The 15,044-nt window shown below is 32.7% G+C and overlaps 1 protein-coding gene across 1 annotated transcript in view; it reads right to left on the reverse strand.

The window, feature by feature from the left end:
- Positions 1-15,044, reverse strand: part of CCSER1 (coiled-coil serine rich protein 1) — a 677,753-nt gene that overhangs the window by 397,027 nt on the left and 265,682 nt on the right. The window contains exon 5 of the mRNA XM_081304852.1: positions 8,680-8,800. Coding sequence (XP_081160978.1) covers positions 8,680-8,800 — 121 coding nt within the window. The remainder of the gene's footprint in view (positions 1-8,679; positions 8,801-15,044) is intronic.

Raw genomic sequence — 15,044 nt, forward strand, 5'->3', positions numbered from 1 at the left:
TTAAAATCCAATGCTCCTTGAGTAACACATGTCTGGAAAAGATCAACTTTCTTTGGTCTTTTTTTTAAAATTATATACTATTGAACGATGAGACCACATCTCCCAAAAAGGTGATAAGAGATAATATGACACATGGAAGGGCAATGGAACCTAATTCTGTCACAAGTGATACAAGTTGAGAGAGCTTAATTGACCAAATGTCTAGCCTGCTTTCTTTTTTCTTCTAACCTTGGTTTTCTTCCTGAACACCCAGGACCTTGAAGGCCTATGGGTGAACCCTCAGCTGCCCCATAAATTCTGTCCACCACTACAGGTAAACACCAGTTCCTCTGCAGTCTCTGGGCTATGGATGGTACATGGGAGAGGGAAGAACAGAGATTCATCATCAGGGATGTCTGTACACAGGATACTGGTGGAGGAACAGGTTCATGGTAGATGGGATCCCTTGGCTTCCTACAAGCTTTGCTCTGTGGAGGAGGTTGCTGATGGAGAAGTGACAACACTGTCCCCTGACGTGAAGAGCCCAAGGCAAGAATCACCCCTGACTTAAAGGCATTAATGCAAAGGAAAAGATCCAGCTTTGGGGACCTGAAAGATCTTTTTTTTTTTTTTTTTTAAAGAGAGTGAGAGAGAGGAGAGAGAGAGAGAGAGAGAGAGAGAGAGAGAGAGAGAGAGAGAGAGAGAGAATTTTTAATATTTATTTTTTAGTTCTCGGTGGACACAACATCCTTGTTGGTATGTGGTGCTGAGGATCGAACCCGGGCCGCACGCATGCCAGGCGAGCGCGCTACCGCAAGAAAAAAATAAATAACACACAAGTAGGACAAAGAAAAAGAACAAGTTGTCAGGATCTCTTCTAGAGCCTCACATAAGGAAAGTCCAGAAAATTGAGCTTCCTCTACCTCATGGTCATGTATTCTAGCTGCCAGAGTGAAAAGTAGTGAGGAGAGGTGTCAGATGGCCAGAAGAGTTTTTAAGGTAGCTTGGCTTTAGGAACCAGTAAGTGGGTTCACAAGTGGTCCCTTCACAGGTCTCCTTTTGGAGTTCTCTAGTGTTGGGTAGATGTGAATTTTTTTCTTCTCTTTACTGGATCTCTTCATCCTTCTACATAGCTCCCCCCAAACCCTGCCAACTTCCTGACCAGCTCTAAAATCCAAGATGTTGTCTCTTTCACAACTGTCTGGCCCTCACTCTTTAGATTGTTTGGGCAGGGCTATGTCACTAAGACAAAAATCAATATCAATATCTGTCTTTAGTGCTTCTCACCACAGAGGGCACATCTGAAATTCTCTGATTGCTTTTTTTGAAAGCCTTTTACTGTGCTTGTGATTAGAAAGCCACCCATCCCCAATTACAACTTCTTCCAAAACTTGGGGTAGAGATTCATATTTATGCAACAGCTTTCTCTATAGAAATTTCTTCACTTACCTCCTCTGACAGCTTGTTTCACCCCTGAATTAATCAAGATCATGAAATATTTGTTGTTTCTTTGAGAACATGCCTTGGGCACAGGGGCAGAGGGCTGTTTTATGTTAATAGTATTATCCTGAGAATCAATCTTATCCATACCTCAGTTTGATTTTTATTATTTGGAAGAGTTTCAAGGCACCAAGTGATGAAGGATAAAAGAAAGAAAACTATTAGTAAAGAATCATAAGAATTTACATAAGAACCTCAGTGAAATTTACTTTCATTTTGTACATTTCCAATAAGAATTAATGATTGGGATTTAGAAAAGAATTTTGCTCAAAATGCATGTGTGTGTGTGTGTGTGTGTGTGAGTGTGTGTGTGTGTGTGTGAGTGTGTGTGTGTGTACCTATGTGTGTACCATTTACCTTCTTCCATTAATACTACTCACATAAGTTCACATAAGTTCAGATAATATCAAGACTCTTCTTTCAATTCAAGATAGCAAGTTAGGATTACAAACATGCTTTAGCACAAGTATAGTTAGTAATACAGTACTTGGCAAAATGTAAGTTATTAGTTTTACAATTATATTTAATTTGCCAAGTTGCCCAACTATACATTGACTTACTTTTATTTTCACAATTCACCATTTCCAGTGCCAGTACCCTACTCCAACCAACTGTCAGAATCATTGAAATGTTTTCATGGCAACAAAATTTATGCTCTCTTTAGTGTTGTTGTTCTGGCAAAAAGTTAAGGGCTAGTTCTCTGGAAGAGGGACATAGCCCTGATTTGTAGGATTTTCCAACTGCTATGTCAATACACTCACCACAGTGAATTTCAAGCTTCCAAAGAAAAATCACTGAGCCAGGAGTTGAGGAGAGCTCACAAATAAGACCTCCCAAATGGGCTCCAATTCATCACTAGTCTCATCAGACACAATTTGTTCTCCACAGCAAACCAGGAGAAAACTTTCAAAAGCAAATCTAATCATGTCACTGGGCCCTAATTTAAAAACTGTTTTGCCCTCCTTTTGTTCACACAAGCCTTCTGGTATTTCTCTGTGAGGACCCATCACTAGTGCAATTTAACAAGCTGTCCTATCTGCTGAAAAGCTCTTCCTTCGCTCTTTCACTTTGTTATTCTTCAGATCATAACTCAAGTGTCTTACTCAGGGAAGCTTTTCCTGATGTCCTTGGCTATGTTAAAACTCCTCACAAGGAACCCTTAGAACAAGATATACCTAAACATTACAGCCATGGTCACAGCTACAATTTTGAATTTCTTGTTGAAATTAATTGATCATTCCTCTGGTTATGCTCTAAGTTTTATGAGGGACTACATCTGCTTTTTGACAATATATCACACCCTATGCACAGTGCCAAGAACAAACAAGCTCTCCAAAATTACCTATTGTGACAGATTAATTAATAAGTGAGAGCATAACCAAATATGTCCTTTTGAAATTTACAAAGGAAAAATCAAAAATTAGCTAATGACATATTTTTCGATATATGCCTAATACAACTGCAGTTTGTAAAATTATTTTATTGATATTATAAAGTGTACTTAACTTTTCCATATTCAGCATATATTATTCAGATGAAACTAAATACAAAGAACAGATAGAACCTTAAACAGTGTGGTTTAAGTACCTTCTGACAATCAGTTAGTTTTAACCATTCTATAAAAATAAGACTTTGGAACTGAAAAATAGCATCTGTGCCCTCTCTTAAGAATTCCAAGGAACCCTTTTCATGTCCACATAAGAAGGCGCTATAAGATGCTAAGAGCCACAGCCAAGTAATATGATGCATGGCATTTTTGGTTGAAAGGTGACGCCAGCTAGCCATTGAGATGATATGATTATGTTAAGATCTGCATTCATATGGATATTGGACTCCTGCTGTTCACCTTGGCCTGCTATGGGACTCCTGGAGAGTTCCCATTGGTTGGGGAAGTGCAGTAGGAGGGAATTCCGGGGGAGGAACTTGCTCTGGGGTTCCGGGAGAACTGGGGGGAGAACGCCGCCTGTGATCTTCCCAGGCGCGTACTGGGCATTGGCGGCAGTTTCAAAAAATAAAGTTTGTTCCTGCTTCAGTGGCTCGTGATTTTGTGCCCAGCCAGACTGCAGTAACAAGAGACCTTGAAGCTTGAAGTGAAAGCCACCACGATTAATTACTACTTTAATTCCACAAACTGAACCGATGAATCAAATATCTCAGATTAGATTCCTCCATATAAAATAAAATTTTAATATGGAAATAGACAAAGAAATAAGAGGAAAATTTATTTTCTTTCACCCCTATATTTCTAACATTACAATGGCCATAAAAGCCCTTCATTTCAGACACTGAGTCATGGTGTGTGCAGAGTATTTACATTTCGGCAAACATATTTCACATAAAGCATGGACATAATCCCCCCAAAATTATGAATATTATTTTGTTACCTTGAAATTCTTATTCTTTATGTACATGTTATGTGTGCACAATTGCATGTAATTTATTGGAGAAATGTATAGTTTTTGGGTTACCTGATCAATTTGGATAGATATTTGAGCATACTTTCAATACTGTAATCTTTAATAAATTAATAAAACTTCAGATGACCTCAACTTTCTATGCTTAGGATGAAATATTTCAAAACTGTGTATTCTTTGTGAGAGTTCATAATTTTTCTATTTTCTAGAAAGTTTATCCTTTCCATGATGTTCTGAATTATGTATCTGAAAACTGGCAAGAAAAGCAAAATCCACACCTCTGTTTCCTGAATAAAGATGAATTTTGAATATATCAGCAACAGAAAACCTGTGAATCTTCCTACTATAATATACAAAATGCAGCTTCCCTTCTTAAGACATTTACATACTTTCTTCCTATCATTTATTGTGCTAATATATGCATACTTTGTTCCTAATAGAAATTCCTAATTACAATTTTTCCTTATTGAATATGCCTAAAATGGATAAATACATGAGAATATTTAATAAGAAATTGCCAAAAATAATAATTTGTAATCAGAGTATAAAAGTTGATAATATAAATATTTCAATCATGAAATGTTTCTTCTCAATTTATAATAATAATTATTATAATACTAGAGTGAACCAATTTTTTAAATTGATTTTCATAAATTTATATTGATCTATAAACCAGATCTCATTTTAGATAATCATATGTCTAACCTAAATATATACCTCACAATGGACAAATGGTATATATTCTAGTTACACAGTGATTTAATTTTTTAGGTGCATGTCTTTTTCCCTTTACTTAGATTATAACACCTTCAGAAACAATATCTTTATATAGTTTTATGTATATTATTACATGTTCTGTAAGATTATGTATAATCTTACAAATCACCTATATGGATAAAATTATTCCAGTGCTTAACAAGAGATTTGTTAAGCTCTGAATTAGATAACTTTATGAGTCTTATGGTTCAAAGATTCAGTGGTTTATGAATTTATATGAAAAGCCTGTAAAATAGAAGGGAAAATTTACTTAAGGAAGTAATTTCATCCTGAATTAAATTTAATCCTGATACAAAGGAAGCATGTCAACTTCTATCCTTCAAATGTTTCTGTATCATAGCAATAGGTTGTTATCTTATTTCTAGTAGTTTACCTTATGAAAAATACAAGACTATAAAACTGATATCATACAGGGATCTTATAAATCAATCTATAAAAATGCAATGTGGTTACTTATTTATTTCTTATAAAAAGAATTACAAAATTTATATATTCTTGCCTCCTTATTATGTTTGAGACCTTGCAATATGAGGCAAAGTAACTGTCACATTACAAAGCAACTAACAAATGGGTGGAGCCTTAGCTCAATGGTAGAGCACTTACATAGGATGTTTGTGATCCTGGGTTCAATTCCCAGTACCACCAAGGCAAAAAAAAGGAATCATACATAATTTATAAAGTAAACAAATTATAGTAGTGAAAAATATTTAAAAACTTTGCCCAAGGTCTCCTTGCCACCAAGTTATACTGCCTTTCAACAGTACAACCAGATCAAATACCATGAAATAAAATTAAACATGTAAACATTATTTAAAATAAAAAATGAAGATACACATATTATATTTTATATTTGTATTCAATGTCTACAAACATAATAATGAATTCTAATTTTTAAAATGACTGGTGATGATATTGCAAAGTGTATTGAACATCCATTATTTTGACTCACATCATCGATCTCTGCCTTCTTTTACCAAAGTCATTAATATTTCAAATATTGAATCACCTTCTCCTTTCAATTTCTCTTATGTTCCAGGAAACCTGGTTCTAGACATGTCATCAAACACTTTTGGGTAAAAGGACAGCTTCAGAAAAATGAAGTCAAACAACCTAAGCAGTCAATACCAATGACACTCAAATCTGGACCATATTGTTTTTTTTTTTAAGAGAAACCATTTAGTATTTGTTGGTTTGTTGAAAAGATAAGCATCTATCTCAGTTGCTACTGAAGGAAGTAATGTCACCACTTGAAGAACCTAAGAAAAATGGGAACTCTTGGACAAGACGGGAAACCAAAGAGATGGAGACAGGAAAAAGGATCCTTGACAATATGGTTGAGTACCACACCCAACTCTACATAAATTTCTACCTCTATACTTTTTTTCTCATTAGTACATTTTAACTATACAGAATAGTGGGGTTTATTGTGGCATATTTGTATATATGTGTTGACCACATCTACCCCTTCTCTCCTGTATCAATGAGACAATAACAACCACTCTGCTTCATTTTCTGAAGCCAGTTTGCTTTGGGTCCGTTCTCATTTAAAATCAAGAATTCTAACTTAATTTTCAGCTAACAATTTTGATTTTATATTGTGTTTTCACCCATTTACTCACACCCATCATTTAATTCTCAAAATTACAGTCAGTGGTATATAGGGTATATGATCTCCATTTGAAAGATGAATTCAATTAGATCACAACTGAAAATGCATGCTAGAAAATATTTAAATAGCTTCCTTAAGATCACAATTGAAGGGAAATATTAGAAAAATTAAAACATGAGATATTTATGTCTTCCAGCTCTACTCAAATGGTATTAAAAATATAATGGAGACATTAATCAAGAACTGTTAACTGATAAAATGTGAGATATGAGGAAGGAAATGTGTTAAGATTTTAAGAAAAAAAATGATGGTAGCTTTACATAACTATGGAAATCAGAAAGAATCAAGATTTTAAGGGGGCTAAAATTGATCAATAATTGGCTTTTAGGCATACTTAGGAAGTTCTGGTAGGACATTTCATTGGTCAAGTGTGTTCAACAACTTTAAATATTAGACTTGCATTCAAAAGAGCCTTTGGGAGAGGAATATATGCCTGGAATTCTCCAGAATATCAATAGCTGAAGCTGTGGCAAGGGCAACAGAACTAGCACCTATGGATTGCTGGATCCCTGGTCCTTCAGTAACATCACCTCATGTGATCCTCATAGTGGGGGTGGAAATACCATCCCAATTAACAGGGAAAATAAATTATAGAGAGCTTAGAAAAACACCAATAATTCCTTTCTAACATACAGCAAAACTGAGATTTTTAAAAAGGTCTCTCTGACTCAAAACAGCAAGGGCTAATAAAATCTGTACAAATTAGTCATATTGCTGAGGAAGAATGTTTAAATGAAAATATGAATGCTGGTCTATTACATATCTCAGAATAAGAATGACATTTTACCAAGTAGCAAAAGATTGGGTAAAAATACATGTAATAACACCACTCACCAGTTTGATCAGAGTCCTTGAAAAAGAATTAAAAGAATTTAAGATCCAAGTTACAACTACATAAGTTCTTTGTGTAAACTCAAACATGTTGCAGGAAAATACATTTAAGCTTTCTAATATAATTCACTTGGCAAATATGGGATGTAATTTTCTCCCTATTAGACAAAAAAATGACTACTGGAACCTAAAAATAAGACTATATTAAGAACAGTTAAATTGTTTTCACTTTTAGATTATATTAAAACTGAATTACAATCATTACTTTCTGCATTGGCTAGTAATTGTTTCCTCTATAATGAGAATATTAATAGTGAATGTCTTCATGCAATCAAATATATGCATTGGTCCATTTGAATTAAACAATATAGAATATAGCATTAAGGGATTTTTTTTTCTAATTGACTTCACAAAGAGTATCACACACTACCCTTTTCTAGGAAACTCTCTCTTTAGAAACTTATTATCCAGCAGGAAGACATGCAAGAAGCAAACAACTACAAAACAGTGCAATCCAGTGGTATCTCCTGCCTCTTACTATATGGGTCAGCCATGGATCACTGGCAGCACTAAAGCATCACATAGTCTTTGAGACCTTCAAACAGACACAGTACTATTTTCCCTGGGAAATCAGCAGCAGATTTTTCCTTTTCATTTATTTAGTTTCTAACTAGAAATAATTGCAGTTTATTGAACATTTCATGTAAACATATATTGTATTTGTTACCATGATTCAATAATCTTTGGGTTACTATAAGAGTAAAATTCTATGATTTATTTAATGTAAGATCAATTATAAATTTAAATAAAAGTCTGAACTATTAAATGACAAAATATACTTTATATATTACCATTGAAACTACTTTATTGAACAGATACACATGTTCATAAAATGCATGTATAGATCATAAGCCTGAAGCTTGTAAATTTTCACAAAATGTGCACACCTATGACAACCAGCACCCAGATTAAGAAATACAATGTTGCCAGCAACCTGGAAACTTTCTGTGCTTTGTTTCACATGATACCTCACAATTCCTAAGACTCCATATATTTAAATAGTGTAGCTTTGGTTTGTGATAATGAAAATATTTATAAATAGTCACATATTCTTTATAAGAATGCAAAACACTTTAGGTTAAGAAGTTTATATTGAAAACTGGTTACATTTTAGAACACTGAACCCTACACACATAAATATGCAATCCAAGAACAGGGCCTCTGCAATCAGTGTTAAGTAAAATGTCCAGATTACTTACTCATGTCCGAAAGATTAAGGTAACAAAATCAACTTAAATGACACGTGGTGGTTCAAACACATAAAGTTAGGAGATGGTGGTTATTTATTGAAATAACAGATTAATTTTTTAAATGTGCAAGATTCATTTCTGTCTTCCCCATAATCTAATATAAACACATTTCTTTTACATCACTGTTTCTGATCAAGTTTATTCTGTTTAGTTTTGTAATTGATTTCACAAGTTCTGAAAAATTAAATGAACAACTTACTGTCTGGAAGTCTCAGAAAATTTTGGTTCTTCTCTTTTCTTCATTTCTATTGCTGGTTCCATTGGAGTGAGAACTACAGCAGCACAGGAGACTACAGAGTGGTATGAATCCTCCCTGCAAACTGTATTTTAAAGAAAGTTGTAAATGTCAAAATTATTTATCAACTACTTTCCCTTACCCCTTTTCTCTTTTCAGTCAAATAAAAGAAATATTTCAACTAAAACATTAATTATCATTATTATCCTCAATTATCATTTTCTATGCTGTCTTTCCACTCTAGCTGAAGAATAGAAAATGCATAACACACACATATATAGTAAAATGTATCTTCAAAACATATCTGTATAATTGTTGGAGTCTATAAACAAGTCAGGATGGCGCTTGGCATTTTGCCAGAGGGAGTGGTTTGTGAAGTAATGCCAGAGAGCCATTAAGTGTGGAGATTCCTTTTTGATTGACTGCTGTATCTATTTTATGTTAATTAAGATAAGCTGTGTGGAATGTATATATACCCCTCCTGTCCTACAATAAACGGCTCCCACTCTTGCTGTATCAATGTACACAAGTTGTTCGTCACCCCCCCCCCAGGTATTTTGCCCAGCCAGCTGGACTGCGGCAAACAATCAGTACTGAGATGTATAAATCATGCTCTGCCATCACACTAAACCAGTCATCCCTTCCCAATCACCACTGTAGCTCCAAACTTAATCAATTATTAGTATCACTGATATTGCCATGAAGTAGCTGTGCCTATTTCTGATCATTATCCATATAGGATTATAAATTGACATATATTCTTACATGGGTGACATTTTATTTAAATGTATGTTTATAAGATTCATCCATATATAGCAACAGTTGGTTCATTCTAAAAGCGATACAATTTCCATTGGATAAATAAACCACAATTCTGTATATTTTTATTGGTAACAGACATGAGTTATTTCCATAAACATTCTTGTACTTGTTTGGTCAGTATGCAAACAGGTTTATATTGGGAAATCATCTAAAATCATAATAGTTCTTAGGGTATGCTTATGTGGTTTGTGTTTTGCCTAAGTAGATACCACCAGGTTTCTGAACAAACTATACTGATTTACATCACAAAAACAGAGGGTTTCAGTTTTCCACATTCACAACAACAGTTAGTTTTGTGACACTTTTCCTATTAAAATTTTAATTGTCTATTAATTGTGTATTGCTGCATAACAAATTCACACAAACTTAGTAGTAATAGCACTGATCTAATGTATTAAAGATCTGTAGGTAAGGAACATGATAGGCTCAACTGGTTACTCTGCTCATGATCTTAGTAGTCAAATGTCAATGTGTGGGCCAGGCTGGCTACTTATGAAAAGTTGTAGAATGAATTCACCTTCAAGCTCATATAGTTTGTTGGCAGAATATGCTTCCTTCTGGAAGTAGGACTCATCTCCTTACCTTGCTGGCTGATAGGTAGGGATAGAGTCATGTTTCATTTCAGAATTCTGCTTTCCAGAGCCATTAAGGACATAGTGGATCACATTTTAACTTTAATTTGCATGCTATTTGATAAGTGATGAAATTGAGTATACATATATTCAATCCTCATTTTACATAGTTTTAATACAAAATTTTTCTGTTAAATGATTTAGTTAAAAAACACCAATTACCAAAAACATATGGCTTGAATTTCAGCTAGCATGGTGTGTCAATTGTGCATATTGTGTAAAACACAATCTTCTCTGCTAGCTCTTCAGTCCATAAATCACTATGTAAATAACAGATATGCATCACGATCAGTGACATATGCGTTGCTGCATTCAATATCTGTTGATTATTGATCACTAGGTATAAGCTATTTACTTCAATCACAGACAGTCAAGTGTGTGGTTGCATTATTTCCTTGCTTCCCAGTGATAAATTAGCATAGCATTTTATGAAAACAGACAATCTAAGGGAGGAATTTGACACTTAAAATAAAAGTACAGCAAAGAAATTAAAATTCATATTTTAATTTCTTTTAAGTTTTATTTATCACAAGATATAAACAGCAAAGTGATATTAAAGTTGAATACAGAATGCTGATATTCATTTATGTAAGTACCCATTTTAAGAATTAAATGGAAAGAATATAAGTTAGATCCTTTATCAATGAAAAAAAGAGGCAAATAATAAAAATGAGAGCACCAATGTCCCCTAAATTCTTCTGTGCTGAAGGCATGAACCAAAGTGCTGCAATGTTCAGAGGTAGGGCCCTTGGGATGTTATTGGATGTTGATGGTTTTGACTTTCTCAGTGGATTAATTCTTTGAAGGATCCACAATTTGATGTCATTATTGGGAGGCAGTGAAAACTGTGGAGACTGGAATGTAGTTAAAGGAAGGAAGTCATGGGGCCATATTCTGAAAGGGTATATTCCATCTCCAACCCTTCCACTCTGTGCTTCCCAGCCACCTTCAGGTGAGCAGCTTTGCTTGACATACCCTTCTGCCATGATGTTCCACCTCATGTCAGAAAGAACCATGTGACCATGGATTGAAACCTCTGAACACTGAGCCAAAATAAATCTTTTCACTTCTAATATCATTTTTCAAGTATTTGGTCATAGCCAACAGAAAACTGACTAACACAGGGAGATGCAAGTCATCCAGAAAAAAATGGAGCCATAATCTCAAGGAAAAAGAAGTGCAAGAAATGAACCCAGGGCTCTTAGGTTTCCCCCTTAGCTGAATTATTAATTTTTTCAGGACTAGAGTCTGATATACAACATAGATGTCTAATAAAAGCTAAGCAGAATTTTAAACTATCTTCTGGCCACTCAAGAGATACAAAATCATGTCCAGTATGTGTCAAGCAGGAGGAGTCATGATTCCTCTTTGTCTTCCTAAAGCTTTCAAATATAGGTATTGGTTTTTTTCATTTAAATTTAATATTCTCTACTACTTCTTTGCATGACCTCTAGAACAAACAATTCCACACAAGTTGGGAGTAGAAAGCAGTATTATATTTAAAATTCCCTCTATTGGAATGAAGATTCCTACTAGTGAAGAAATAGACTATAAAGAATATTATCGATTTATTCCTCCGAGTAAACAATAATATATATTCATTAAATATTTACTGAACTATTGTCATGTTCCAAGAAATAGTATTTTACTGTGGACAAGGAAAAAAAATTCCTTCCCCAAGTTACCATTGAGGCTTTTATTTTATAAAGAATACATCTCAAGTATTAGGGCAATAAACTCTGATGAGATCAGATGAAAGGTTTTATATACATCTCTATGAAGTAAAATGGAGCTTTGTTATTTCAAAATAGGAAAATAGTCAAGCAGGGGAAAATGCTGTTAACTAAGCAAGGATGAATTGAAAAAAAAAAAAACACAGTGATATCTGCTTACACAATGTACATTTAATTTCACTACCTAAATTTTATGACAGAAATATTGAAAAATGAAACTACATTCCAAATTATGTGTTAAAAAAATAAGCAAATGGAAGAATACAACCATTTACTTGTTAAGATGATTAATTGGCCTGTCAAAAAATGGGTTCTTGGGAGTGCCATGTAAATGACTAAGTTTTCATATTTTGCAGGAATTAAATTACATTCATATTTTAATTCCTTTAAGTTTTATTTATCATAAACACAAGAATTAGTATAATAACTACAAGTTAAGACAATAAGTAATAGATAAATTATAACAAAAAAGAGTTAATGGTGTGATTAAAAGAACAGTAAAAATTCAAATAATATTTCTAGGCCATTCTTCACTTTAAAGAGGAAAGAAAAAAAATTTAAAGCCTTAGTAATATGTAACTGAGAGGAGATAATTTCTGAGAATCAGTAGAGAAATAGATAGTTATGTGAAAAACAAACACTAGCAAAAGATATTCTTCAAACCCCATGTTTACATTTCAAAAATAAATCAAAACCTTTCATTAGAATGATATGATGGAAACCACTCTGTATAGCACTTTGGTTAGCATCTAAAAAATAAGTTCCTGGATATTACTTTTTTTTTTTAATTTTATCCTCTCACAAGTGCATGAATTACTTTGGGAAAATGACATAAATATTACTAAATAAAGGTAAAACATTTTTCATTAAAATAAAATTTGAATGATGAAAAGAGAAGTTTGTTAAAAAAAAAAAGACCTAAGTAGTGGAGTTTAATTAAATATGTGCTTTTTGAGAAAACATTCCAAGGTCTTGTTGCCATAGAGAATTTTACAAAATAATACAGGTGTCAGTGAGAAACAGGGAAACCTATATTGATAATAATATTTATTTTATATCCCTAATACAACATTTTACATATTCCTATTTAAGAAAAAATTCAAATATTCCTAATACATGAAAAATTATTGCCAGACTCTTACATTACAACATAAATGTGGATAAAATAATGCATGGCATTGTGGTACATGCGTACAATCCCAGCAACTTGGAGGGTGGGGCAGGGATACCCTAAATTCAAGGACAGCCTTAGAACTTACTAAGACTCTATCTCAAAACTTAAATAAATAAATAAAGGTCTTTGGGTATAACTCATTGGTAGAGCACCCCTTGGGTACAATCCCCACCTAGTCTATCTTTCTTACACACACACACACACACACACACACAAAATCTCTCTCTCTCTCTCTCTCTCTCACACACACACACACACACACACACATACACACACATGCATACACAAAGACTCAGTGTAAATAAAATGAGAATACTATCTATAACCAATTATAAGTTTCTTACTCCTTCACTAGTAATACAAGGAATATGTTTTAAATACATTAGAACTTAATGTATTTTATTCACATTTGTAGGGTTGAACAATTTTTAAAAATTTTTTATTTGCTCTTTTTAGTTATACATGACAATAGAATCTATTTTAATATATCATACACACAAGGAATATAACTGTGCATTTTTGTGTTGTATGTGATGTGGAATTACATCGGTTATATATTCATATATAAATACAGAAAAGTTATGTCCAATACATTTTTTAAAATAGAATAAATTAATATACTTTGTTGAATATATTGATCATTTAAAAAAAACAGGAAAGCAATTTTTTCTCAATATTGAGAAATATTGCTTATGTACTAAGCAATTAAATAATTGTCAGTACAATTCAAACCTTGCTTTTCAATAAAATATGATATAAATTATTAGATAAAGGTAGCTATAGCTTTAAAACCCAAAATGTAGGAAAATTGTTGCTAAATCACTAACTTGGACTTAGGAAAAGAAAAACAAAACAACAACAACACAAAACAACCAAGATGATTAAAAAAAAAAAGAAAACACAAAGGAAAAAATAAAACTCATAGAAAGGCAATAAATTAATTAAATTATAAACAAAACATAAAAATCAGTAAGTAATATAAAATACTGATTTTTAAAGGCAAAAACAATTGGGGAAATTATTAATTCAAAGGACAGTAAATGCATTAAAATTTACAGATGAAAAATTACATTATACATATTTACGTTTTAAATTGAATGCCATATAAAATAACTAATATTATTTTTGAAGTCATATTACTTAAATATTTAAAGACAGAGAATTTTTGAAAAAAGTTCAAAAATAATTAGAAAATTAATGGCCATGTAATTACTACATGAGACAGAAAAATGAATAGTTTTGTAATAAATGCTAAAATATCAATAAGATTTTGTTACTAAATGTAAATTTATCAAAATTATTATAAGTTTTGATTATTGACCAATATAAGATTTTACTTTCTTCTTTATTATTTTCAAAATTTCCATTTGTGTCCAATTTATTTAAATACAAAATATGTTTTTTTCTTCATGATTTACTTTATAAAGCATAAAAAGCAAAAATAATAGAAATATACCAATTAAATAATGGTTTGTTATAGCAAATTGGAAAAAAGAAGTAAAACATTGATATGCATCCCTGTTTACTATGTATCTTGAGAGAAACATTTTGGAGAATACAGCACTAGTGGGGAGTAATTTCACATGAAAGCTTATTCTTTGTCATGTAAGATATATGACTATTCTTATACTTACAAATGATTTCTATGGTGTCATAAAAAGTCTGTAGATTTCTGAGTGGCCAATAGAATGTTTGATCATATTTGGTCTTTCCTGACTTATAAAAACAGGAAAAATATAACATGTGTTAAGATATAGTCAGTCATTAAAACAAATGAAGTAAACAGATGTGTGAAACACTGACATTGACCTCAAAATAGTGAACTTTCTTGAATTCCTTCAGGAAACTATTTTTTGATAAGAGGTTAAATTTCATTTCATTTTCTGAATGCCTCCCTCCTCACAAAAACCAATACTTTGCTGGTTATAGTGGCCTATGCCTGTAATCCAAGTGGCCTAGAAGGCTGAG

This window comes from Spermophilus citellus (genome assembly GCF_964194105.1).
Source record: "Spermophilus citellus genome assembly, chromosome: 8".
Classification (NCBI taxonomy): Eukaryota; Metazoa; Chordata; class Mammalia; order Rodentia; family Sciuridae; genus Spermophilus; species Spermophilus citellus.